Raw genomic sequence first — 27,748 nt, forward strand, 5'->3', positions numbered from 1 at the left:
AAATAACAACGGAACATACAGTAATGCATAAATATATACAGAAAATAAATGGAATGAAGAATTTTATGTAAACATTCAGTAGCTTGGAAAAGTATTCAGACTCTAAAATGGTTTAGATTTTGTCACATTAAAGCCAAAAACTTCAGCATAATTTATTTATATTTTTGTTTTTTATGTGTGGATTATTAGATTTATGTCTGGACTTTGACTGGTCCATACTGACATGACACATGTATTATTTTGTTTAGGGTTTTTATCTGTCTCCACTATCATGGCTGGATGTAACTGTAGCTACCAAGGCACATCATTGCCAGACATATTGAGATTAAAATCAGAAATTTTCTAGAAAAAAAGATGGAATTTTTTAAGCTCTATAAGCCGAAAATCTTCGAGAAAAAAACTTTGAAGTGTTAAATTGATACGAATTTTCCAGAAAATGCAGGAAATGTCTAAGCTCCAAAAATTTTAAATTTGTAACAAAAAACTCAGGATTTTTTTTTTTTAAATTAATCTCACAGAAAAATCAAATTAGTATCTATAAAAAGAGGTTCGAAAATCAGAAATGTCAATGTTTTTTCGTTTTTTCTTGCAGATTGTCAACTTTTCAAATTCAGAAATGTCCCGGGTTTTATCCAGAACATTTTAAAAATGAATCCGAGTTTTTTGGGTGAAATGCACTCCTTTTTTTCCACCAACAGTGGCCTTAGTACGTCGTGATATTAAGAAGCACCTGTTGGAAGTTGACCTTTCAAACATTTAAAAATCAATGTGACATTACAGTAATTCACGAAGTTGTCCAAATTCAGGGTATTTAGGTTTTTTAATAACGTGACAATGATAACGTTCTCATGAATAAATGGAGACAAAACTTTTTGTATTTTCTAATTCATCCATTCTCTATGGCAGTTAATCCATGTTGGGTCAGTAGGAGGGTTGAGTTGGTGCGTTTTGGGAACCTACTGGACAGAATCTATCAGAGCCAGATATTTATTTATCTGACTAAATGGGAGGTGAAGAAATACATTCGCAAACTCCAATGGACCTCAACCGCTGCTGAACGGATTTATTTATTTAGGGTTTTTTTTTTAAAACCAGCAGTGGAAGGGGAGGAGATGGAGGCGTTTTCATCCAAACCTTGGAGCCCGGTGTCAGTCACCCCTCATTTCTCTGCGACCTCGGTGGCAGCATGCGTGAACCCGAGCTGCGCGCAAACCGCGCATCAGGACTGGCGCAAACCTCCCTCTGAAGTCTGAACTTTTCCGCTTTTCTTTTGCTCTCACCTTTCGCAGGTGTAACTCTTCACCAGATCTCATTTTTAGGGCGCTCTCACGTGGATCGGAGCTAAAATTACTCCTGCTTGTAGCTTGTGTAAAATGCGCCCAACGTGAGATCACCGGACGTTTTTCTTCCATTTTAATTTAAAGGTTGAATCGTTGCAAGCATGAGGGTTTTGAAGATTCAGTGTTTTCTTCTTTGCGTTTATTACTGCGTGCAAGAAGGATTATCGGGGGATTTTAAGACGCACCTTAGGAGGAATTTGCAATTCCAGGTAAGGATGTATTAAATATTTTATGCAACTTTCTGGAACACGCCCAGACTTAGTAAATAAATGAGTAATTTACATCTCGTATGGGTTGCATAATATTTTCCCTGTGAAGGGTTTCCACCCTGCAGGTTGTTTATGTTTGAAGTCCCACCAATGCACAGGATATTTGGTAATGGACCGACACAGCACGGACTTGTGTGCAGAATTAACAGGAGGCAGAGCGCTCAATCCTGTGTACAGTGAGAGCATTTATTTCCAGTTCCACTTTCCCTTCTTTCATTCATTCATGAATGGATAATTCAACTTGTTTTGACATAAGATCTTGACCCAACCCTCATTTGCTCAGATTGGTGGCGGAATTAACCCAGTTTTGACCTAATTTATTGTGCAGTTCATCATTTCTGTAAAGCACTGATTCCCCAAAAATGTATAACACTAGATACCTGATGATGTTTTTGTTTGTTCTTTTCCAGAGAACAAAACGTCAAAGCAAACCAGCAAAACCAGTGGTAAGTTTTAACTGAGTTTACTGCCACACATAACACCAAATTAACCTAGAGGTCCAAGCTTTTAAGACATAAAGAGACGTTTCTGGGTACCTTGAGTCATGCTGCTGTGGCTTTTACCTTCAGTTTGCTTCAGGGCTAACTAAGAAATTTCCTAGGAATATACAGTAATCCTTTCTATGTAGCACAAACCACAGCGTTCTTAAATACCAGTGAACTGGAGGCCTGGAGTGGCTGTCCTCCTTCATGTCGCCTCGTAATGGACTCATGTGGCCCGCACTGACCAGATCAGGCGCCAACGTCCCATAAGTAAACAAGGGAAGGGCACCGAAGTGATACGTCTCAGACTGGCACATTTAGTTTAAGATAACAACACTGCTTCCTTTCTGCTTACTCACATACTAAAATAGCTCCACAAAAACCTCTACCTGCACAGAGTTCATACTTGTGTCTAAAATCTGCGTTATGGAGTTTCAAAACACTTGCATAGAAGAAGAAAAGCATGGAAAAAAGTATAATTTTAGTACAAGATTGCAAAATTGGGAAAATCTAAGTTGTTTTGCTAAAACACCAAGCTAACTGCTCAGTGGGAAAACGAGGGCACTATCACAGATGTTGTTTTAAAGAGTAAACCCACAAGCCACATAATTACTTTATACTGCATAAGAAACTAAAAATGCAACTCCATGTCAAACCTCACCAACTGCTGGTAATGCGAGGTGCCAAACTTAACATTTCACTTGCAAGATTACCAATACTCCTCAGACTTTTTCAGATTTGGTTACAACCACAAATTTCTATGTATCTTACTGGGATTGTAGACCTTATTATGGTCCAGCACACCTAAATCAAATGTCAGATTGTGGGGTCCTTGACATGCAGTCAGGTTCTACTGAGTTCCTTTTGGCAGAGACACATGACAGATGCAGCATTCCTCAATCTAATCATCAACATTTTGCCTAATCATCTTTGCAAAAAATAATACTTGCACCTAGTCAGATTTGTTGGAGAGTGTTTGAACATCACTGTTTGAGTCTTTCTGCAGATTGGATTTAGGCCTGGACTTTTATCTAACCATTGCATTTCAGTTCTGGTGACTGGAACTGATGGAATGTGAACCTTGTCACCATTTATAGTCTCTAACTGGGTTTATGGCTCTATCCACATGACTTTCTATGGGCTTCTTCTTGGCACCACAAAGATCAGATTTGTGGAGAAATTTTTTTTCTCCATGGCATTGTACAAAACCAAGGCGTTTAACTGACATGGCTACTCAACCTTGTAACAACAAAACAATCCAGTCTGCAACGTTCGGGGAATTTCCAGGGAAATTTGATTAGATACTGGTACCTGAACAATGGTTTTAAAAAGCACAGAAAGAGCTTAATATGGATCACTGATATGTATTCTGTGAAGTTTAGTGGGGTATCGATGTGTGTCACTTTCCGAAAGTTGAGTGCTGCCATCCATTCTTTTCATCGATTTCTCTGCTGCCTCCTGCCAATATGGCGACATAAACAAACTTGGTCACATGACGTCTGGAGCTCTATGAAGGTGGATGACCTTGTCTGACTTGGTAAGTATTAATTTTCACATGATGGCCAAATCAGTTCTCTGAAGCTTTAGATCTGGTTTTAGTTCAGTTCAGTTACCAGGACTTGTTGGGTTTGCAGTTGTGCTAGCCTGGTCTTGGCCTTCCTATTCAGTTCCACTCAATTCTCAGCTCCTTTCAGTTCTCCATTTCGGCTTTCTCCCATTGACTTGGATTCCTCCATTAGAATTTCAATCGAGCCTATCATCGGACAAAAGAAGAAGTTGTGAAGAATGACGTCAATTTTCTGCCCTGTTTTGGTATTATAGTCTGCCTGTAGTTTTGGAAATGGCAGCAATGGAAGTCAATAAAACCTTTCAGTCTATGTTGGCCACACTTCCAAATACTGAATTAACATTAACAGCCATGATAGATGTTTGTTTGCATTGAGTTTTGGCATAAAATTTACACCACAGGTAAGCTTCATAGTGTCAAACTGTCACATTAATTACATATGTCATGGACAAAAGTTAGCAATTAGGTAAAATTTAAAACTTCAACAAAGACCACGTCTGGAGGAAGGAATCATTTCTCAATATCTGAGCATACCAGGGTCACATTCTGCTATATTCTTTCCATTTTCACATTATGGATTAGCCAGTATTATGTAGGACTTTTAAAACCTGGGGTAATATTTTATAATCTAAGTCTTCTAAAGAAAGTTGGTAGTTCTCAGATTTATTTAGGGGTGTAAGAGTCAAGAGGAATACAACACTTTTAAAATTTTATTTGTTAAAAAGCAAGTTTTCATTTCACCTTCCAATTACAAGACACTAAATGCATCCTTGTTTTTCAAAGACATTGGCTCAGAATATTGTTTTACATTCAAATAACTAACCGTAAAAAAAATAAATAAATCTCCTACTGTACTTTTAGTTTTTCTGTTGCCATGTGTGTTTTTTGTGCCACCAGCTGAAGGTCACAGACTACCATGTCAGGTGTTCGGTGGTGTCTCGTTACGCTGTCACAACGATCCAGAGTTCGGTGTGGAACCAGCTGCCCAACACTAAAGAGGCAGCGTTTGAGGTGGACCTGCCCTCGTCAGCTTTCATCTCCAACTTTACCATGTAAGAAAACCAAAAGAAATTCATTTTATCTGCATGTTTGAGCTCCTACTGCAAATATTATTTACAAACGCTTCCACAAACATGCAAGAAAAACAGAAAATATAGAAATATTTAGAAACATTGTAATATTTAAAAATACATTAGAATATTATTAGACAGTTTATTTTGGTAACTCACTAAGTGAAACACATCACAGAGATTAATTATGCACTAATTGATGTCTTCAACTTTTTGTATTAATTTTGAAGATTTTCTTCTTATAGTTAATGAAAACACAACTTAAGATTTGAATAGAAGAAGAAGTTATCAGATTAGTTACCGCAGCTATGCATATGATACACAGCTATACATTAAGATGCCACCATGTGACTGTGAACCAGTTCACGAGCTGAGAAGATGCTTAGAACAAGTCAATATGCCGCAGGTCTATTCAGCTATTAGACCTAAAGAGGAACGATCTAGAGTCACAGCTTCAAAAATCAATAAGACACATCAAAATGTTGGTACATTTTTCATGTATTTTGCTCTAAACAGTTGGGGTTTTAGTCTTGATTTAAAGGAACTCAGTGTTTCAGCTGTTTTGCAGTTTTCTGGAAGTTTGTTCCAGATTTGTGGCTGTTTCTCCATGTTTAGTTCTTTTTCTGGGGATAGATAACATATATTTATATCACAAAGAGCCTTTGGTTTCACAAATGGAGCTAAAATTCACATATTTCAAGTCTTCATAGCCACTGGGACTAAATTGAGACAGATATCAGTAATGTTCTTGATGACAGCCACAATCCAGAGATAAACGTTTGGATAAATGACGTAAAGAACTTTAATTCCATTACTAAAAAGCCTGGCATCTATTCTATTTAAAAATGCTACCTATAAATAAAACAAACAAGTGGGCTTTGCTGGATTTGGGAGCGGAAGCAGGTCAGGAGGAGGGGAAACCAGAAGCTGAATGAATACCAGGCTTTGTAAATGGAAGTCAGAAAGTTAACAGAGAAAATGACAGAGGTTGGCCCAGTCGCCCCTTTTTTCTCCCCACATCGTTTACTGAGGCAGCCTGCCAGTTTTCATACACCTACTCTACACAAGCCTACATCTACTGTATACTACATGCATAGGTGGATGTAGACTTTGGATGTGGAGTCAATATTTTTAAGTATGTGTGAGCTTTTCTCTCATATTTTTACACACACAAAACCAAAACAGCCCTATCTCCAGATACCTTGAGGGAAATAAGTGTGGCAGACGTATTACGTTGGTTCTTTGGCATTTTTGTGTGTGTGAAACTAAGAAGTCTGTGTTCTGTGTGATGTTCAGTCATTTCCTCAGCTACTATGCCAGCCACATGCATAAATACACCCGGCACACACACTTTCCACTCTCCGCTTATGTGATTTCTGCTCTCTGTCAAATACGACCCAGTTTATTTTAGTTGCACTTTTTTGCTCATTAGAAATATTTACTTAAAAGACATGACCTTAACGTGACACCCTGTCTCATGACATCATAGATCTTCAGTCTTTTAGAACTGAGAGTATTTATAGATCAACCTGAGAAGATCAAAGTTCCTCAAGGTTGTTTTTTCCATTTAAAACCCTCAACCCCAACCCTCGTAAGGGATGAACGTTTGCTTTACAAAACAAGAGTCAAAATAAAGTAAATCTCTCTCAAAACTCACTTCAGTCCACTAAAGGTAACATAATCTGGCTACTGTATGTCACACAAAGAACTGCTTCTTTCTCCTCTTCCCTCTATCCCACCAGAGCCTCCAATGGTAAGGTGTATGTTGCCCAAGTGAAGGAAAGAGCGGCAGCCAGGAAAATTTACGACGCCGCTAAAAAGCAAGGAAAAACAGCCGGACTTGTCGCCACCAAGTTAGTTTTTTTAAAACCTCTTGTGAGCAAAGAAATTTTCCTTACCTCTTTGGTTTCGTAGAACTTCTTAAAAACGACCTGAACTTTTTACTTGCCTTATTCGTTTTGTCATTGCAGAGAAAGGGAAATCGAGAAGTTTCGTGTAGCAGTGAGCGTACCGTCAGGAACTCGGACGTCTTTCGTCCTGATCTACGAGGAATTGTTACCTCGTCGACTCGGCCGCTACGAGCTCAGTTTGGGTCTGAGGACCGGGCAGCCGGTGCAGAACCTCACGTTGGACGTCAGCATACATGAAAGAACGGGGATCAGTTTCATCAAAGCTCTTCCTCTGAAGACGAGTCGCCTGCTGTCAAACTCTGCCCAGGGTAAGACGCAAGGAAGTATAATTTAAAACAGAAAAATCTCTGAATACTAGTTTGATATCACTGGTACGTTGCCAAGTGTCCACTGTGTTTGAGAATAAAGTCCAAAATTCTGGAAATTCAGTCATAAAAAGATAGGAAACGTTTTATATACATCCCAAGTAATAATAAATATATTATAATGCAATTAATTAATTGACAATCAGCAGTCCAGTTGAGTGTATCTGAATCAAAACATTTACTTTTTCTTTAACAAATAATAAAAATCCATTGTTTTATGTACACTTCAGGTTGAAATTAAATAAATTTAGCACCTAGAAAAGACTATCTTGTTTTATTATTCCCTGAAATATAACACTTGAAATCTATATGAGATGCACTTCAGCATAGACCTGTGTATAACCTCAGCAACTAAATCAGTTGAACATAGATTACTTTCTACAACTGCATTTTAAGTGAAATATTAGTAAGAAAAATAGTCAGTAAAACCAAACAATGTATACAAGATAGACTTAAAGTCAAGGTTTCATAAGCTGTTGGATTAATTTCACAGTAGATAACTGAACAAACTGAAGAAGGAGAAAAAAGAGGGAAAAGTCAGAATTAGCCACCTGAACTCACAACTCAATAATCATTTGAAAATAAATCTTTGTCTGCGGAGAGCAAACAGTTTAAATCTTTAGGAGCTCAGATTGCCAATCATCAGCGCTCGAATCTCTACTTTCCAAGTTTTTTCTGCAAAAATAAGCTTTCGGATATAGAGGGTAAAAATTCAAGCTCTCTTTGTGCAAAATAGATAAAATTAGACCAAAATAAAGATTTTCGTCCCATTTCTTTGTCACTTTCTGCTTCTGTTTGTGCATTTAATGATGATCTATCAATATGCCTGATGAAGCACTGCCTTCCTTCAGGTGACTCCAGCCCTCCTGCCTCCACTCAGGTTGAGCAGAGTGATAATTGTGCTAGAATTTACTACAGCCCAACTGTACTGCAGCAAACCAGCGTATCCTCCAAAGGGTTAAATGCAGACTTCATCATTCAGTATGATGTGGAGCTTAAAGACCTCTTGGGTGATGTTCAGGTCAGCTGCATCGTTTACTTCTGGTTTATCAAAGTCACTTGAATCTCACTAAATCTTTGACTTCTCATGCCCGTTAGGTGTATGATGGCTACTTTGTGCATTACTTTGCACCAAGAGGGCTTCCAGTGGTCCCCAAGGATATTATATTTGTCATAGATATCAGTGGGTCTATGATAGGCACCAAGATAAAGCAGGTAAAGAGGAGAAATCATCTGGAAGATGAAATACTTTCTCTAAAATAGCTTCACTTGCTGTTTTTTCTGTTTAGGACAAAAGTGGGTCAATAACACCATTGATTTCTGTCAGTAGACCAAACAGGCGATGAATACCATCCTTGGAGACCTTAGAGAAGGAGACCACTTTAACATCATCACCTTCTCAGATAAGGTTCACACTTGGAAGAAAGGTCGAACAGTGCGAGCAACTCGGCAGAATGTGAGAGATGCCAAAGAGTTTGTGAGGAGAATTAATGCGGAGGGATGTGAGTTGAAATTTGATCCTTTGCATCAAATGTATATTGTCTGTATGAATAAAACTGATTATGTTGACTTTACTGTCATATCAGGGACAAATATCAACGCAGCTCTTCTATCTGCTGCCCAGCTTGTTAACCCTTCATCCTCTGGATCCTCCAGCCGCCTTGCATCCCAACGGGTTCCTCTGGTTATCTTTCTGACAGATGGTGAAGCAACCACTGGAGTGACATCTGGTGACACCATCCTTAATAACGCCAAGAAGGCATTGGGCTCAGTTACTCTGTTTGGCATTGCCTTTGGCGATGACGCAGACTTCCTTCTCCTTAGACGCCTGGCTTTGGAGAACCAAGGTGTGGCCAGGATGGTGTATGAGGAAGCAGATGCAGCTTTGCAGCTAAAGGGTTTCTATGATGAAGTGGCCAACCCTTTGCTGTCAGACATCCAGCTTTCCTACATGGACGATCAGGCGTTTGACGTCACCCATACCCTGTTCCCAAACTATTTCCAAGGCTCGGAGTTAGTTGTGGCAGGAAGGGTAAAACCTGGAGTCAAAGACTTAAAGGTGTCAGTCTCAGCAACTAATTCAAAGCATAACATAAGCCTGGAAGATAATGTGCTTATTTCCAGTGCAAAAGAAAATGGGAGCACAGGTTTTCTAAATTGTTCAGGAGAGTTGGAAGGAGTGTCCAACTTTGTGCGTCGTCTCTGGGCATATTTCACCATCAAAGAGCTACTACTGGCCAAACTCAATGCAACTGACCCTGCAACTCAAAGGTTACTGGCAGACAAAGCCACCAACCTCTCCCTCAAATATAACTTTGTGACCCCAGTCACTTCTTTGGTTGTTGTAAAGCCAGATGCAGATGAAGCAGCATTGACCACTGTGCAACCCACAACTACTGGCACTACCACCACCACAGCAACAACAACAGCGTGTCCCACCGACATGTTAACCGCTAGAGTTCCCAGAAAGCCCAGCCTTAGGTTACACCCACCTCAACAACCTGCAAATAAACAGAAAACTAAGCCTTTGCCAGTGTCTCTGGCTAAAATGAAGGCTCCACCAGCCAAAAAAACAGCCATAAACCCAAGTTCCAGTCCCATCAAAACTGCCCCAGCAACAATCTCTGGAAAAAAACTTGCTGCCTCCCAGGATGATCCAAAAACACCCATTCGTTCTCCAAAGTTATCCACTTCTCTTCTAAATGCTCTAAAAACCGCACAGCCTCCTGCTCCCGGCAAAACGACCACTATCCCAACGTCAACGGCTAAGCAAACATTGGATACCAGCCCTTCACCACACCTCACTTCATCCAGAACCGACCCTGCACCTGGAACAAGGAGAACCAGTCCTGGGAAAACATCAGGGCCAGTTTCAGAGGTGGAGAACCGCACCAGATCTGCCCCAGATCTTCATCAGTCCGAAACTACTCCTGTAGCAACACTGCGCTCGCCCACCCCAGCCTCACCGCCAGATGTTGGACACAACAACTCAAATCTGGATGTTGATACCAATCTGAGCATTGCCACCCTGGTGTTGGGTACCTTTGCTCCCATGCCCGGTGTTACAGATGGACCAGGACTGTGGGAAGCAGCTGGACTTCTGGGTAAGTAACACAGTAGCTGCGTTTCCGTTGACCATGTCAACGACTTAACATTTTGATAATAACGGAAACACGGCAATAAAAAAAAAAAAGACAACTCAGAAACGCTGATCAAAAACCAGATGATGCCACTGGTGCAAACATATTCGCACGTATGATTTTAATTGTGTTTCTTATTTAATGAAAACACCGCCATTGGAGAAATTATGTTTTTTCGACATTAGCGGACTACTGACAGTTTTACGAACATTGGTAATGGAAACTCTGCTACTGTCTGCCGTTTTTCTGGCATCCCGACAAAAATGAAATTCAATCAAATCAAACAATCATTATGAATGAATGGATGGAGTGAGTGCTGGTTTTCATATTTTAATTAAAAATAAATCCTCTGTCTTTCTTCCCTAGATGTCTCTGCCTCCATTCAAAGTGAAGAAGGTACATTTCATTTGCCTCCCAATCTATTTCATTTTTATTTTGTTGTTCATCACCTGAGGGAAGTTGGCTCCTCCTGCTTTCTTCTAGTCAGACAAAATTGGTGTAAAACATTTATGCTGCATTTTGTTTGTGCCGCTATTATTTTAAAGGTATTAATAAATGTTTCAGGGGGTCATCAAAGGTCAGCATCTATCAACTGTGCTTCCAAAACTGTAGCTGTATAATGTTTATATTAAAATCTTAAAATTGTAATAAAAAATTGCTGCATAAATGTAGCACAGTTGATTGACACCGTATTTTTTTATTTTGTAAATATAGCTGGGCTCGTTGATCTTTGATGACCTCTGGAAACATTTATTAATATCTTTAAAATGAGAGCGGCACAAACACAATGCAAATCAATATGTTTAATTTGAAGGAGGAGGGGAAGCCAACTTCCCTCAGGTTTTATAAACCTATTTCTAATTTGGAAAACCTGCTTGGGATTGAGAATTTAACAAATTTTTGCTTTTTTCCTCTTGAATAGATCTGAATCTTGTTACAGGTATGGGTAACAACTCTTCATTAAAACAAAATCTCTTCACATAAGCAATAAAAGTGATTTTTAAATTTTTTTTAATGACTCCCTTCTATTTGCCAGATTATGATGCAACATATAATTATGACTACGATATCAGCTACGACACCTGTAAGTCAGTTTTTCTTTGATTCTGTAAAACAAAATAAACATTTGATGTTTTACGTTAAAATCGTTCCCGTGTTTTCTCAGGGGATGACAGCAGTGATTCATTTGGTGAGTATTTCGAAGGGGAGTGTAATTCGTAGTAGTGTTGTTCTCTGCAATACATATCTAGTCCTATCATTGGTTTCAGTGCTTGGGAGTGAGGAGGACTGTCCTTTAGCTGAATGTCTTGTCCTTTTAGAACCTCAATCCAGACTCAACTCTGTGAGGCTCTTCTCCTCATCAGGTCAGGATTTATTATTTTAAATCACAAAGTTGTGATGTCTGGCTTTATTTAGCTGCTGGATTCTCTGTTGTAGTGGATGGAGATCCTCATTTTGTGGTCCAACTTCCAAAGTTGCACCAGGATCTGTGTTTCACTGTGGACGGCAGAGCCAATGACGTTCTCAGACTTCTGGAGGATCCAGAGCGAGGTAAGCATTCGATTTAATTGCTAACATTTGATTATTCTAACGATTAATCGAGTAAAATTTGTAGATTCTGCAGATTTTTCATTAAACCACGTAAGCATATTTTAACAGAGTGATACCTTGCTCTTCCAGGTATCATCGTGGACGGTCACCTGATGGGGGCTCCCCCAAAGCCTGGAGCAGAAGGCCGTTCCCGAACGTACTTCGACCGGCTCACCATCTCACTACCAGCTGGCAGTTCGGCTGACATCATAATCACCTTGACGCTGGATGGGGTGGTAGTGGATGGAGAAGGACGGGAGATCCTCCCCACCAATCAGCAGGGATCTGTGACCAGGCAGGGCGTGACTGTGACCGTGGACAACCATCAGAGCTGCTGGATCGAGCTGGCGAAAGGTGTGCGCTTCCTGGTGCTGTTCCATCACTACAAACACCCCAACTACCTGCAGATGGCTCACCTGGGGTTTTACATCACAGATGGAAGAGGGCTGTCAAGGTCGACCCAAGGCCTTCTGGGTAAGCTGCCGGATGTTTTTGTCTTAAAGTAGGAGATCTTAAAATCTTACCTTGTATCAAGTGTGTTGAGTTGCAGAGTCTTTGGTTTTAGTAACCTTATTGCTTCTTGGTGAAGAATATCTGGTCAGGAACACATCCAGGATTATGTTTTAACTTAAAAAAACATATTTTTAACAAATCATGAACCAATTAATTTTCACTACAAAAACACTAAATCTTACCAAGTATTTTTGGTCAGAACCTGTTCCACTGGCAGAATATTTCACTTATAACAAGAGAAAAATGTCTTATGAATGAAATTTGGGCCAGATTAATTAAAAAACAGACAAATATGAGAATAAAGTCCTATCACTACCTAAATAAAGTCATAATAACATGAGAATAAAGTCATAATGTTACAAGAATAAAGTCGTAATAACATGAGAATAAAGTCATAATATTTAGATTTTATTCAAACTTTATGCAGATTGCCTGCATAAAGTTGCAGTAGTAATACAAGAATAAAGTTGCAGCATTGCCAAAATAAAGTCGGAATAATGAGAATAAAGTTGTAATAATATGAGAATAACATCATAATATTACGAGAATAAAATTGTAGTATTACCAGGCTAAAGTCATAATGTTCTGACTTTATTCTGATAATTGTACTTATTTATTTTATTTTTCTTTGCCTCGGCCTAATACTCCACTGCAAAAACCTGTGTGAGTTATGAAAAATAAAAACTTACTTAACATGATGAAGAAGCTGATAGAGAGTAAATTAACAAGGACTTTTTTATTTGACTTGTCTTTTGTCAACCAGTTTGCTAGAACTACAAATCCCAGAACATATATGCCACTGGCACATTTTTTAAGGACAAAAGCATTGAAATTCTGAGCATTTGTAAGATTTTAATAGGTCTAAAAATAACATTTATTAAAGTTATGGCTTTTTAAGACTTTGCAGAAACCCTCTGTTAAATTCACTGTTACTTAAAACCCTGGATTATAATTTTATGGTGAGGAAATGTAGTTATAGTTAATTATTGCTCCTCTTTATCTGCCTGCAGGCCAGTTTCAGCACTCTGACATGACTGTAACTGTGACGACCGATCATCACCCCAAAAACAAAGACAGGGTTCAAGCGAGGGGAATGTTGAGGTGGGCAGCGCAGCAGATGGACGTGACTTTACAGGACAAGACGGTGAAAGACTCGGTGCAAAAGCGCCACCTGGGCAAATGCTGGGTGGTTCCCAAGGCGGAGATCGAGAGACTGCTGAGTCACTCCTACGAGAGTTACGTGGTGAACAATATGTAACCCAAGCTGAGTTGGGCTACATACCCAACTCAGCTCCACCTGTTGCTTGCCCACAGCACGGCTCAGGTACCAGGACCCACACAAAGGACGAAGCTGACTGAGAGTCTGCTGGATATGAACGACAGACACAGAGGCAGTTGTGAAACAGGAAGAACTGGGTGGTGCAGCTTGGAGGCAGAAAGAAGAAGTTAGGAAAATAATAGTTAAAATCTACAGTTACTCAAATACAGAACTGAACAGAGGCTCTGTATCTCTCCCTGGATTCGTTTTGTGTCTGTCACAGAGACTCAATGTGCTTCTAGTTGCATGGCAACAACAGATCATCTATTTATGCTGCCGCTTTGAAAGTTATTTATTGGAATGATCTTATATGTCGTTCTTTTACAATGGCACAATAGGTCTATTGGAGATAGAAAACAATGAAGTACATTTCTGCTAAAAAATTTTCTAGCTGATAGAGTTTGAAAAGTTGAAAATTTGCTAGAAAAAACTCAAATTTTTTAGATTAATCTGATATTTTTGTGAAACAAAAAACGAGTTTTAAGTCAAAAATTTGCTAAAAAAGTTTCAGAAATTTTCTAGAAAACAAAAGAAAATTTCTGAGTTTGTAAAGTTGGAAATTTGCTAGAAGTCCAGAAATTTTGAGAAAAATTTCAGAAATTAAAAAAAAGTCAAAAATACGCTAGAAAAAAAATACTCAGAAATTTCCACTTTTGCAACTCTAAAAATTTCCAAGTTGAAAATCTTTAGATTTTTGAAATTCTGATCTTTTTTTTTTTCAAGAAAATTTCTGCGATTAACCCCTCAAAAAAAATTTTCTTTTCTAGCAATTTTTCCACTTTTCAAATAGAAATTTCCTTGTTTTTTTAGGAAAAGTTTCTGAGTTTAGTCTTAAAATTTTGGGGGGGGGGGGGGTTTGTCAGAAATATACTCCTTTTTTTATCTACAATGGTCCTAATATGCCGTAGTATTACTTTCTGTCTAAATCATATGTAATTTTTAAAAAAGCATCACTCTGTGTATGTATGTGAAATTATATTATTCCCAGAAAATGAAAAAGACATTTGAGGCAGTTTTTCCAGGTTTGCCATGTGCTTTTTATTTTTCTATCATTTCATTTCATAGTTTAATTGGTTTTATTTGTTACACAAGACGTTAGGTATTGTTCACATACTAGTGATCAAACAAGGACAGTAAGTTTTCTACTACTCAGCCTGGACTATTTCTTTTGTCAGTTTTCGAGGGATGTTGTTGATAGTGGTTTTCAAAGGCCATACTGGATGAAAATAAAAACAGCAACACCACAGAAGGCTTCTGTTCTCAGTAAATAAAAAAGGAGAGGATGATGAGGAGAGAAAGAGGGAACAACAGGTAAACAATATTCCAGTTTTCTTCAGGTAACGATTCACACATGAAGCCAAACGGTGCACAGTGTGAATTCAAGGCTAAGGTTGAGTTTTTCTTCCACCAAAACATGTCAGAGAAACGCTATCGATGTAACATTAAATCATGGAATGATCACTTAATAAAGTAAACATAACATATGACACAGCAAATAAACAAACAAATTAGAGCAACAAAACAATTTTGAAATGAGTCAGAATTTGACGTCAGCAAGAAGAATTTAAATAAATAGACTGTAAGGATAAAACACAGACATGAGATTAGGTGGTGAGTGGTAAATTGAGATGAAGCCACTTTTGTAGCAAATGACAGCAGCAATCTGTCTGTTTCATCTTAGTTGTATGATAAAACCCTTAAACTGGTATGAAACAAAACAATTGTCCTTCAACTCTGCACTCTCTGCGGATGTGAACTTTAATCGTCGCCAATAACAGAAAAGACCAATTTTGGCACAAGACTAACCTGCAACAACGTTCTCAGTTAAAACAAAGCAGTCGATTTTTCTGAAGGAGTCCATGCATCGCAGACAGACGGGACGGTAAGGCTAAACAAAAGCAACTCGGTTCGTTCAGAATGGGTCGCACATGTGACTGCATCTACGCTACAAAGTCCTCCTTCCACCTCACATCTAGAAAGGGAACGAAGTCAAACACAAGGGGTCAAACAACCGAGATAAGACAGGGTGGTTCCACCTAGAGCTGAAATTTCAGTCTTCATCTTTAAAACCCCGCGAAGAAACCCGACAACATTCCCAACATTCAGTCTTTCCTCCATGCCACATTCCAATCTATTCCTCTTTCAATTCTTCGAAGGCCATTCCCCCGAAAAAGACTCACCAACCAACGTCTGGTCTTTGTTTTCCACGAATTCCCTTTGTTTTAAGTTCAACTTGAAGACCACAGTTTCTACCACTGCTCTGTAAACTTCATAACTTCAGCCAGTGAAATGTGCACCCATTATATAGAAATAAACTCTTTAATAATTTAACAAGTTAGAAAGTAAACTATTCAGTTTCAAAACTGTTGTTACATAACTGAGACAAAGAAAAGTGTTTTTTGTTTTTTTTTATTTTTTTATGTAGAGGTGATGGAGGGTGACAGGTATAGCCACTGATTAACTTTCCTGCTTGCACTGAGAACACAACAGCGTTGCAAAAGTGAGCACTACCAGTTGACAGAGCAGCCCATTTATATGCCTGTTTGGATCACATTTAAGTTTTCGCCAACAAAGGAGCGGCGTCTGTTTTTAAGTCACGCAAGTAAAAGACGGGGAGTGAAAGCAGGGTTGATGGGAGCGGTCGGGTCTTTAAACCGCTGAGTTGATCCAGTCTATGTACAATAACTACTGTGTAAAAGACGCATGCATGCCAACTGGAGGTGACCCTGTGAGAGGATTTTACGTCAAGCTCAGACCTGCCAAACAGCTAAAGCCTGATATGAGAATGACGGACAAAAACAGACTGAAATGTTCTGAAAATCTGCAACAAGTCAAAAACTCACCCCTAATGACGAAGCTAAAGTTATGACTATACTGTATATTTCACAACTGAAAGAAAGACCTACTCAACCCTGCTTTTCTGTGTCAGAGGAAGGGAGTGTTTGAAAAGCATGTATGTGTTTTTGTTTGTGAGCGAATTTCATTGAGAGTGGAGGGAGGGAGGAAGAGAAAAGAAATGGAGGCAGACGCCGTCTCTCGGCTCCTTTTCCGCCTTCGCTTCTTTTTTCTGCCCCCAGGAATCCCTCAGACCGCCCTCACTGCTCGTCCTCCCCAAACACGTCGTTCTGTTTGCGCTTCATGTTCTCAAAGTCAAAGTCGGTCCCAGTCATGCGCTTGTAGATGTCCTTGATGTCGTTGCAAGTGGTCTCGAAGTGAGTCGTGGCATCGTAGGACCTCGAGGCGAAGACCTGGAAGAAAACAGTGAGAATCGACGACAATTTATCTATCCTTTTATCTCTGATTTTCAAAAATGGTTGTGATTTTTATTTTTTTCTTTACAAATTTCTGACAGCATTTCTTCTAAATTTCAAATAAAACTATTGTACTTTTTAAGGTAGAAAGTGACAAAGCAGCAAGATACGGTGCATAGATCTCATATAACACAAAAAAATCTGTTTCTACAAAGTAGTCATTGCTAGAGTTGGGCAGTAACTAGTTGCATTTACTTCAGTTGGGTTGCTAGGTAACGGCCTGGGCTTTGCTGGGGTTGCTAGGTAATGGGCAGTGCCCACTGTGGGGGCCTCCGAAACTTGGAGAGAAGATGAGAAAAAAAAATTATCCCTTAAATCTTTTAAATCTTACATTTTTTGTTGTTTAATTATGTTTATATACAGAGTTGGGTAGTAACTAGTTAATTTTACTTGATCACATGTCTATAATGATATACTGTATATTGTAATTGATTTATTAACAAGTACTTTAATTAGCCCAGGACATCCAGGCCTATTTTCTGTTTATATGAGCTAATAATAATTTGATTAGTTGGGGATACTAATACACTGGATAGAATTTAATATTTATATGTACTGAAAAAATTAATAAATGAGCCCTATGAAAGAAAACATGATGGTTAAAAAGAAAATCACGTTGCCCAATAACACATATATATATGTGTATATATATATATATATATATATATGTTACTACTTGATATTTTACAAAACCATGCTTTATTTGTTCACATTTAGACCTGCATAAAGAGTGTTTGTAGACACACTAACACATCAAAAACATTAAGAAACAACACTTAAGCAGCTTAAGCAAATGAACTGGTGCTAACGCAGCACTAGCTTAGCACTGTGCTAACATAGCTGCTGAGACTGAGGCAGCAGCTATGTTTGGAGCTGAAAGCAGTTTCGACAAAATGCTGATGTCTAACAAGCAGTTTTGTTTTGCATTTTTACTTTTGCTTTTGAAATCATTTGCATGATAAAATATTAGAAAAAAAGGGGAAACTCCAGCACACTGCTCAGCTAGCAGTGGAAATACATTATGCTGTTGCAGAAGTCTGCAATGCAAAATATCTGATCCCTTTTAGTTTAAAAGTGACCTATTGTGCTTCATTGAAGAGGTCTGCGCGATATACAAAACATGTTTATCTAATTTATTGCGCAAAACCATTTTTCGATAATGAGACGCACAATTATACATGGAAAAGCATTAGTAGAGCTTACAGCACAACCAACAAGAATGCAACAAGTAGCTTCTGAATGATAAGCCAACAACAGAACACTTGACTTTTCCAGTAGCCATTGTACAGTGCATATAGTGGTAAAACCAACTGACTGAAAGTGCTGGAAATCTGCTTGGGTTGCTAGGTCACGGGTTGGGTTCCGCTGAGGTTGCTAGGTAACGGGCAGTGCTTCCTGATTTGTGACGTTACATTCCAAAGGTTTTTGAAACAGATCATTTTCCAGACACCAAAAAACATTAACTTAGCACTTAGGCTGTTTTTAGAAGCCGTAGAAACCCAAATGGAAATACAAAAATGTGCAAAATGTGAAATTTACAGAATACATCCCCATTAGAATCCCCAAAGAGAATATTCACTAAGACATGAATGAAATGCAATAGTTTGAGCATAAATACATGAATGTTGAAGATTTCACAACAAAAAGCTTTTGTTTAATTAGCATATTAACCACAAACAACATAAAAGAGGGAAATAATCTTACCTGGCTCTCAGTGCCGTCGTCTGTGGGCTCATAAAGGTCACTAATAGCCACAAACCTGAGGGAAAAGAAAGAGTAAATATTATCATAAAATTTTCTACAGATGCCAGGCTGTTAAAGCATAAAAGCACAAAGTGTTGACAGACATCACTGACTTTTGATCGATGGGCTCCAGGAGCTCCAAGGCCGGTTCGATCTCAGCCGCGGGTTCGCTAGTCTCCACTGTGGTGCTGACGATGGCTATGTACTTCCCCTGGGCCGCCACGTTGTGAGCGTAAGAGATCATGCAGACGTAGATGTCTGGTCATTTAAAAAAAAAAAAAAAGTCAATCAGAATCCTTTAGAACTGCTTTAGGTCATTTGTCCACTTAAAGATTCACATATTATCCCAAACTCAGACTTTTTTAACAAGGTGGCTCCATTTTGGCTGATTACATTGAGTATAGCTTGAAATAAGTTCAAGTCTGTTTCATGTTTGAAACATAATGTATTAGTAATGCTATTAGCTAAGTAGCTAAATTGCGACAGGAGAACAAATTAATGTGTCAAGTTGTCGAGCAGATCTGCTGATAAAGAAAATTACATGTTCAGAGTTAACTATCAGGTCTGTTTAATAATTCGCAGCATATTAAGAGATAAACCAAATGCATGACAGAGATCTTGTAATGCCACAATATGTATAAATGTAATAAAATCAGACTTAAAATGTGATCAAATGTTTTTATGCAAAATATAAAAAAATTCTTCATTTTGCAATACTTTGTCACATATGTAACATTACTATATTTTCCACCAATTATTACAAAATGTGTAGGTAGCTCTTTTTTAGAAATGATAATGTAATAAACGATCACAAACTGTGTTTATGCTAGTTCTTCTTCAGAGGTTTTTATACTGATCTACTAATAAGGATCTGTATAATGAAAAATTGAAACTTTGGTCAATAAATGCCAAACTTTTGGTCATTGAGTCGCCTTTTCAAACTCAGTCAGAACCCTTGGTATTAATCTACATGTTGCTCAAGGCAAAACAATCCAAAATGCGTTTCATCACATTTTGCGTCTATTGTTACATAATGCGGTTTTACTGATGTTTTAATACATTTTAAAACTTGACTTTCTTACATTATTACATAATGCAACATTACAGAGTTTTAGTTATATTTTTAAGATGACATCAAAGAATCGGTTTCTGCTAAATATGTAAACGTAATCAGGTCCTGCAGCTGAAAAATGCTCACCAGAGTTGCGGTTGACCTGATTCTGAGGGATGATGATCTGGCAGGAGTTGGCGTCGTTGGTGTTCTTGATTGGATGGCTCAGAATGCAGATGACACGGATCACCTGGCCCGCCTTACGGACGCGGTCCGGGATGTAGCTGGGGTCACAGATGAGCTGCTTGCACCGAGCCACCTGCAGCAGGAGAGAAATTCGTCCAGCACGTTTAAAGACACTTATTATTATTACATAGATAATAACATACCACAGCTGTCATACCTCGCCTTCTGACTTCACTCCAATCACTTTGCCACCATCCATTACGATCTCATCTACAGGCTTGTTCAGCATGTAGGTTCCTCCGTAGATTGCGCTCAGCCTAACAGATGAATTAAATCAAATTAAATGGAGTTTTGTTTTATATATATATATATATTTTCCACTTTTACTGTTGTTTACAGACATAAATTAAAACAATTCCTATGTTACTGCAGAAGCATAATTTCACGCATCCTTCGATCTGGGTACATTCATTTATAAAGAAAAAGTTAAGTTAACTGTTTTCAACAAAATCATATTTCACTGGTTTTCTATAGGATTGAAAAGGACTAAGTAGCTCAGACATGAAATCTGATTATTTTTCTAGGTAACCATTTCTGTGTTGATTGGCCAAATATTTTGAATAACTAATGAGTTAAAGAAGCTATTTTCAGTAAGAACAAAGTTGTGAGAACAAAGTTTTCAGAACTGCTGAAATTAAAAAAAAAAGTCCCATTGTATCAAATAGCCTCTGCTATATCTAACAATGGATCTTGAGTACTTTCCGCACATTTATTATTTTTTCTAGAGTATTTGTAGCCAAAAGCTTCAATCTCTGTACTCCCACCAGCCCTGTTTAATCTGCTTTAGTCAAACTCTGGTCCGTTTTCCTGAAAAGTCCGGTTCATTTGGGGAGGTGTGAATGAGCAATCGACCTCTGATTGGGACCAAAAATGTGAACTCTAGTTTGCCTAAAAACATTGGTCTCGGTTCAGTTGGCGCAGTTTGAATGCGTTTGTAAACGCAAAGAGAACCGGAGATCGCTCCAAAAGCAGGAAGTGGACTAAAGCACTCGGCATTCTGGGTAAATACACCAAATACAAACATGCAAGCGTATCGCTAGATGGAGAAATGGCTCATAGTCTTTTTACCAGCGACAAAAGAGAAATCCTCCAACCAGTAAAATCGCTACTCCAGTTTTGTTTACATTTCGTGAAACAGGAAGTTATGTTCAGTTTCTCCTTCTGAGGCTTTTATGTCGTTTCCCTCAGTAATTCTTGGTGCAGCGCCACCACAGGCAAGGAGGGGAACAATAACTGTGCAACTGGTGATTTGTTAAAAATAACTTCTTTACATAGCAGTGTTTCTTTCCCGAATAAATGTACTCAAACTAAAGGCTTGATTTTAAACCAATGTTAAAAGTGAAATTATGCAAATGCAATAAAAGATGAACAAGCTTTTTTCTCCTCTGTACAGAAATTTTGACTAATTAATGAGAAATGATTTAAAAACCTGGCAAATCCCTGCGGCAGCTCCCCCAGACCGTACAGCGGGTAGAGGTAGGGGCTCTTTCCATAACGCGCCAGAGATTCGCTGTACAGTTTGATACGATTGATCGTCTCCAAACAGGGAACGTCAAGATAGCTGGATGCAGATATAAGACAATCAAGTAAATCTTTACATTAAATTCCTGAAATATTTGTACTTTTGTCTCAAATTTCTTTTTTCCAACTCTTACTCATCTGTCCGGTAGAGGGCCAGGGCGTGTCCAGTAAAGTCGATGACGTCCTGGCCCAGGTCAAACTTCTTGTAGACGTCCCTCATGGTGGTGGTTTTAGGGTCAACCCCCTCAAAGGTCTTGGGGTCGTTCTCGTCGAAATTGGCCACAAAGACCAAAAACTTCCGAAACCTTCTCTTCTCAAACATTCCCATCAGATCTAGACGTTAAAATAAGACGATTCATCTCAAAATTTAACAAGGAACTATTAAACATGAGAGCAGCTCTTTGTGTATTTGTATCCGAGGAGTTTTGTGAGTCTTACTGGAAGCAAGTGCCTCCGTCTCGGTTGACGGCACCTTGTAGATTTTTCCTCCTTTGTAGACGAAGCTTCCCTCCACCACTTTAAAGTCCAGGTACCGAGTCACTTCTGTGTATAGCAGCATCTTCACAAGCTGACCTAAAATACACACACTCGTTCTTTGAATCTTTCACTGCAAAAACACAAAATTTTACCAAATATTTTTGGCTTACTTTCAACTCCAAATATCTCAGTATACTTGAAATAAAAGAAAATTAGCATACAAGTAACTTTTCAGCAATGATTCCTTAATATTGATTAAAACGTTAGTTCTACTGGTAGATTATTTCACTTATAACATGAGAGAAGTGTCTTGTTTTCAGTACAATAGTCTTCTAGTGGAAATAGTACTTTTTTTTAAATTAATTTTTAAGTAATTATTTACTCAAATCTAATTCCAATATCTTCCTGAAATGTTGCTTTTGAGCTACTTTTCACTTATTTCAAGTTCACTAAGAAACTAGACCAAAAATACTCTGTAAGATTTTCTTATCAACTTATTTTATCTTATGTTTATGATATCTAAGGTTCTGCAATGACTTTGAAATGTATATAATCCCTTGGATAACAGGAAACCTCACCGTATTTAATGAGATTTTAAGCAGAACGACCAACACAAAACACAGCATGATTTTGAAATAGGAAGTAAGTGAAGAATGGTTTTCAAATGGATCAAAGAGCTGAAAACTGTGACATGAACAGGCCTGTCACAATAAGCAATAAATCAATTAATCGCATGATAAAGTAAAACGAGCTCAATAATTTCCAATAGCATGATTTATCGTTTTTCTCTTTCTACCAAAAACTCGGTGATAAAAGTCTTCAGTCTGGTGCTTTGGTCTCAACTAACCCATTTTTTGAAGGATGATTTTGTTTACAGACACTTTATATTTATATTTGTTGTTTGAGTTGTTTTGTTTATTTATTTTGGATATTTAAAATGTTTTTCAGTTCCAGTGTTAAGTGTTCATTAGAATTGAAATTTTATTGATGTTTGAGAATCTCTTCTTGCATTATTATGCCATTACCATCATATTACATGAAAATAGCCCCAAAATAACAACATTATAGTTTAATTTATTAACTTCTGGGACAATTTATTGTCCAGGAAAACATATTAATGTGACATTCATGAACAATTTTTCATTGCAGTTACAGTTGGAAGTATTTTCGGATGTGTCCTTACCAACTTTAAACATATTTCCATTTAATATCACAATAATTTGCTGTCAGACAAATTGGATGGAGAACATCTGTGCACATCAAATTTCACATTCTTAATTGGATTTCGGTCTGTACTTTGACTGGACCGTTCAAATATATGAACGTTCACGTAACCATTATTGTGCTTCTTTCTGTTGGAAATCCCAATAAGAACTATAAAGTTTGTGGCTGTGACGTGACAAAATGTGGAAAAGTTGAATGCAGTACATTTAAGCTGATACTGACCATTGGCCATGAGGAACTTGGGGATGAGATCAACGTTCCAGTCCCTTCCTCTGCCCATTGACTCTGGTGGGCTATCAGGGAGAGTAAAGCGCTTGTAAAGCTGCAGGACACGAAAGAGAAAAAGCAAGTTCATTCAACTCTTAGGAATTAACAAAAATATGACAAAATAATTCTTTAAATATGATTTGTTGTCCCCCGTACCTCTTCCAGCGGTGTAATGGAAGAGCTTTCCCCACCGTAGTAAGGGTTCCTGTCCATGTGCAGAACCTTTTTCCCATTCACAGACATGATCCCAGACAGAATGCATTCCTGCATGAAACATTTAAACACCCAGAAAACACTCAGAAAACAAACAACCGGAAATCAACTAACCATAGCTAACAGGTTTAAAGAAAGTGCACCATCACAACCAGAAAACAACTGCTGCACTGTGCAAAACTTGTGCAAACGTCTATAAAAAAATGCATTTTGATGTTCAATATCAAAAATAAATCATAGAATTTGTCTTCAAACGTGCAAAAACAATGACGATAACCATAACTAATAATTTCACCCCTACATTATTTTGTGTGTTTCAGTCTAAATGTTTACATCCAAAAAGGAGCTGACTGTCATGGGACGCCTCACACCAACCACGAAATATTTCAAACACACCACAAGAAATTTCTATATTCTGCTCTGAATCTACTGTAAATGTGATCAGAGTCGATCCAAAGTATAAAATGACTTTGTAATTGTTTAGTCACCCTGCTGGCACAGGACAAGTTTATAAAAGGAGTTGTTGTATGTACATTTAGTTATTTTATTGCTACTTTACACATTTCTACTGTGTTTCATGACCTCCCTACATTTTTTGTTGACCAATAACTAATAATCTAATCGTTAAACTTCACCCCTCTTCTTTGACTCTCCAAAGTTTGTAATAATGTCGGTGGGTGCAATTAGAAAAACGGCTGCAAATGAAGTTCGGCTAGGAGCTACTTGCAGTCTGGTAATAATAAATATATATAAATAAATCTTTAGAAAATACCCGTCCGTCCATCTTTAAACTCAATAAAATTATGTCAATTTTGATCATTTCCAACCTCAAAATTGTCAAAAAGTTGAAAATTTTACATAGAAGCAACATATATATTAATAAGTAAATAGGGAAATAAGTATTATTATTATTATTATTATTATTATTAAAATTACTAGTAAATAACTAAAAAATGTAACTGACCATGGAGTTATTACAGGGAAGATATAATGGGTAGTTGAATATTTATGCTTTAAATGATTTAATAAATGGGTATTTTTTTACTTAAGGTTAGAGGATTTTTCATAAAATCATGAAATCAATTTGATCATTTTCAAATTGATCAAAAATCAAAGCATGTATCTATGTAATAGATACATGAAAAATAATGAACGAATAGGAAAATAACTTTTATTATTATTGAAAATAACTAGTAAGTAAATTTTAAAAACCCAACAAGGTAAGAAGATATATTGGGTCTTTATATATGTTAGAAATAATTAAGGAAAGAGATATTTTTTACTTAAGTTTAAAGGATTTTACATAAAATAAATGAAATGATGGACAACTCTGACCATATTGGGAAAAACAGTGTCTTCAGTCAGAGCCTTCTTCAAATTCACTATAATACAGACTGCTACAGCAGAACCATCACTATCAATAAATAACTATTTGAACATTTTTGAACTAATGAGTTACAAACACATTAAATTGGATTTGAAGGTCATCATGATCCAGAGAAAGTTGTAATAATATTAATAATAACTTGTTAAATTATGTTTTAGATACCGTGTTTATTAAGTGAATTAAGTCTAATAACATCTTATTGAATTGTTTTTTAAATATTTGTTAGTTTCTTTATTAAATGTATTATTATTATTATATAAACAGCTGTTAGAGAGGCGTGTGACACAATAATAACCTACCTAAATATTTGCTGCTATAGCTGCAAACATGATGAAAATGAAACATCTTGATGGCCGGTGTGTTTCTGTCGCAGTGCGTGTTTAGGAAAAGTAAAGCCGTGAATAAAAAGCTGTGCCATCAGGCCTGCGCCAACCCCAGGATGGAGGCCTGTCTATGCAAAGAGAACCATGACACACTGAAGGGTTACGCCTAAAAGATGCTACAGGGCGTAACACAACACTGAGCACAGTCTGCAGCCGAAATAACAATAAAAAAATATTTAAAAACCACCCAGCTGACTCTGAGATCTGCGGGCTTCTTGGCGACAGACGAGAAGCTCAATTGTAGTTTTATTTAGCGATATTTCTAATGCGCAAATCCAAACACAATTATCTGATGTCACAGCGCACAATTGCAGCTGAGGCTTTCGCTCCAGAGACGATAGCAGGCCTTATCTCTGTCTCTGTGTGTGGAGGGGGGGAAATCATTTAAAAAGTTCACAAACTCTGTTTTTATTTGTCTCTACTCACTGTGAGTCCGGTGCCCAAAACGATCACATCATATTCCTCATCCATGTTGTATCACCGCCTCTCCCGTCTCGCCCTCTTTTTTTCAGCCTGGGGAAATGAAGGGGTGCTGAAGGAAATAATGCCAGTGGGTCCACAAAAAAAAGCTGAGAAATTAAATTCCTGTGTTTTCTCTCAGGCGTGGCTGCTTTAAAAGGCTCTTCAGCGGAACGTGTTATTTATTAATCATTGGGCATTAATGATCAATGGGGAATACAGCCCACACTGTCACCGGCGGAGACGACCAAAGATGGCCCTGTCCGTGGAGCGATAGAGAACGATGTCACTGCGCGTCGGGAAATAGTGCGCATCCTCCTCTCTCTCCCATCCTCCCATAGACGTAGCGAAGCACAGACGATGCGTCAGCGCGTCCGCCATATTGTGAGTGGAGTATTCGCCTTGGAAAGCAACATTTACGTTTCAAATGATTTTGCTGAATTAAGTTCTGTACAATATATGTTTTGTATAGTCCAAATGTTGATTAGACAAGGCTACAAAATATATAAAGAAACATTGAATTGTATGTTTTACTTATCGCTTTTACTGTTCAATAATTATTACATTCATTTCACATAAATGCTGCCTCATACCTTCTGATTTTAGTTGGCAACTAGTTGTATTCAGAGTTGGGTAGAAAACTAGTTACATTTACTTGAGTAACGTTTTTGAAAAAGTATTTTTACTGTGCTATACTTTTGCTTGAGTAACTTTATTAGTACTCTTAACCAAGTCAAATTTCAGGATTCTCTACCCAGAACAAAAATGTTTTATAAAAATTCATCAAACACACACTTGCAGGTTTTTGATAAAGTTTCAAAGAAAATTATTTGGAAAATTGTTACTTTGCCTGATTTGATTTTTTTGTTACTTATATGAATTATTGTCATTAAACTACCAACATTTCCACGTAAATGTATATTTTGGTTGGTTTGATTATGCAATTTTAAATATTAAATGACTGATAATTGTATCAGTTACTGAGTACTTGAATAGACTTTTTACCAAATACTTTTTGACTCTTTCTTGAGTATTTCTTGGATGGCTACTTTTACTCTTACTTGAGTACAATTTCTGGTTACTCTGTCCACCTCTGGTTCTGTGGTAGAATTTTTTTTTATCAAATTATATATTCTGACTTTTTAAATCTGATGTTAAATATAATAAAATAATTCTACAACGATCATAGAAATCGTATGTAAAATGTGTAATATTTAAACATTTTTCCACATCTTCTCTCCAAATTTTTTGTATATAAAATAATTAGATTTGTTATCATTACTATTAATATAATTTTCTTCATTCATTATTACAAACAATTGCGTGTAAAATCCTTTCTATAATCTTTTTGGGTAAATCTCCCTATAAATGACACCCCCAATATGGCGGCGACGTTGATGCACAATCCGGATGCTTATGCGTCGTCTACCCTTCTATGCCTATGCTTCTTCCCACCTAACAACACAATGGGGCCAGAGTGAAACCCCACTTTGAGTTGCCTTCTTCACACCTAAAGTTTAGTTCAACATTTCTGTTCAGATTTTACCAGTTTATCCTGGGAGCAAAGCTTGTTTCTGAGTATTTTCCATCCTTCCTTCCCAGTTGTAGGTCCAGCGTTGCCTGCGTGGATGCACGCAGTGGTATCCCTCCGCCGCCACAGCTGGGTGGATGGGAGTTGGTTTTTCAGACTGAAAACACGTTGGGCTTTATAAATATAACAAAAGGCATTATATAGTTTTACTTGTACATGCAGTTACTTTCTTTGTAGTATTTGTTTTCAGAATTTTATATCGCTATGTGTGAACATCGAGGCATATAAAAGCTGTGGTGGTAAATTGTCATGATTTTAGGTAGTGTCAGCACCATGGACAGCTGCCAGGTGAACCCTCACTTTTTAGTCAG

The 27,748-nt window shown here is 37.7% G+C and overlaps 2 protein-coding genes across 3 annotated transcripts; one reads left to right on the forward strand and one right to left on the reverse strand.

The window, feature by feature from the left end:
* Positions 1–147: 147 nt before the first annotated feature.
* On the forward strand, positions 148–14,880 carry itih6 (inter-alpha-trypsin inhibitor heavy chain family member 6). Of its 2 annotated transcripts, none has more exons than XM_028010166.1 (17): positions 148–1,549; positions 2,020–2,055; positions 4,556–4,710; positions 6,471–6,581; positions 6,699–6,946; positions 7,855–8,024; positions 8,102–8,218; positions 8,334–8,505; positions 8,590–10,107; positions 10,510–10,539; positions 11,066–11,083; positions 11,180–11,227; positions 11,309–11,332; positions 11,412–11,507; positions 11,581–11,694; positions 11,824–12,207; positions 13,257–14,880. In XM_028010166.1, exons 1-17 carry the CDS (start codon positions 1,442–1,444, stop codon positions 13,502–13,504), a joined length of 3,597 nt encoding a protein of 1,198 aa, XP_027865967.1. In that variant the 5' UTR covers positions 148–1,441; the 3' UTR covers positions 13,505–14,880. The 2 variants fall into 2 exon arrangements, with proteins under 2 accessions (XP_027865967.1, XP_027865968.1); XM_028010167.1 differs by having other exon boundaries at positions 11,463–11,507.
* gdi1 (GDP dissociation inhibitor 1) lies at positions 14,639–26,133 on the reverse strand. Its single transcript, XM_028010176.1, has 11 exons — positions 25,814–26,133; positions 23,561–23,668; positions 23,360–23,459; positions 21,875–22,009; positions 21,571–21,769; positions 21,345–21,476; positions 20,073–20,172; positions 19,817–19,988; positions 18,732–18,876; positions 18,580–18,634; positions 14,639–16,812 (listed from the first exon to the last, which is right to left on the reverse strand). Exons 1-11 carry the CDS (start codon positions 25,856–25,858, stop codon positions 16,660–16,662), a joined length of 1,344 nt encoding a protein of 447 aa, XP_027865977.1. The 5' UTR covers positions 25,859–26,133; the 3' UTR covers positions 14,639–16,659.
* Between the last annotated feature and the right edge of the window lie 1,615 nt (positions 26,134–27,748).

Source organism: Xiphophorus couchianus, chromosome 24, assembly GCF_001444195.1.
Source record: "Xiphophorus couchianus chromosome 24, X_couchianus-1.0, whole genome shotgun sequence".
Taxonomy (NCBI): domain Eukaryota; kingdom Metazoa; phylum Chordata; class Actinopteri; order Cyprinodontiformes; family Poeciliidae; genus Xiphophorus; species Xiphophorus couchianus.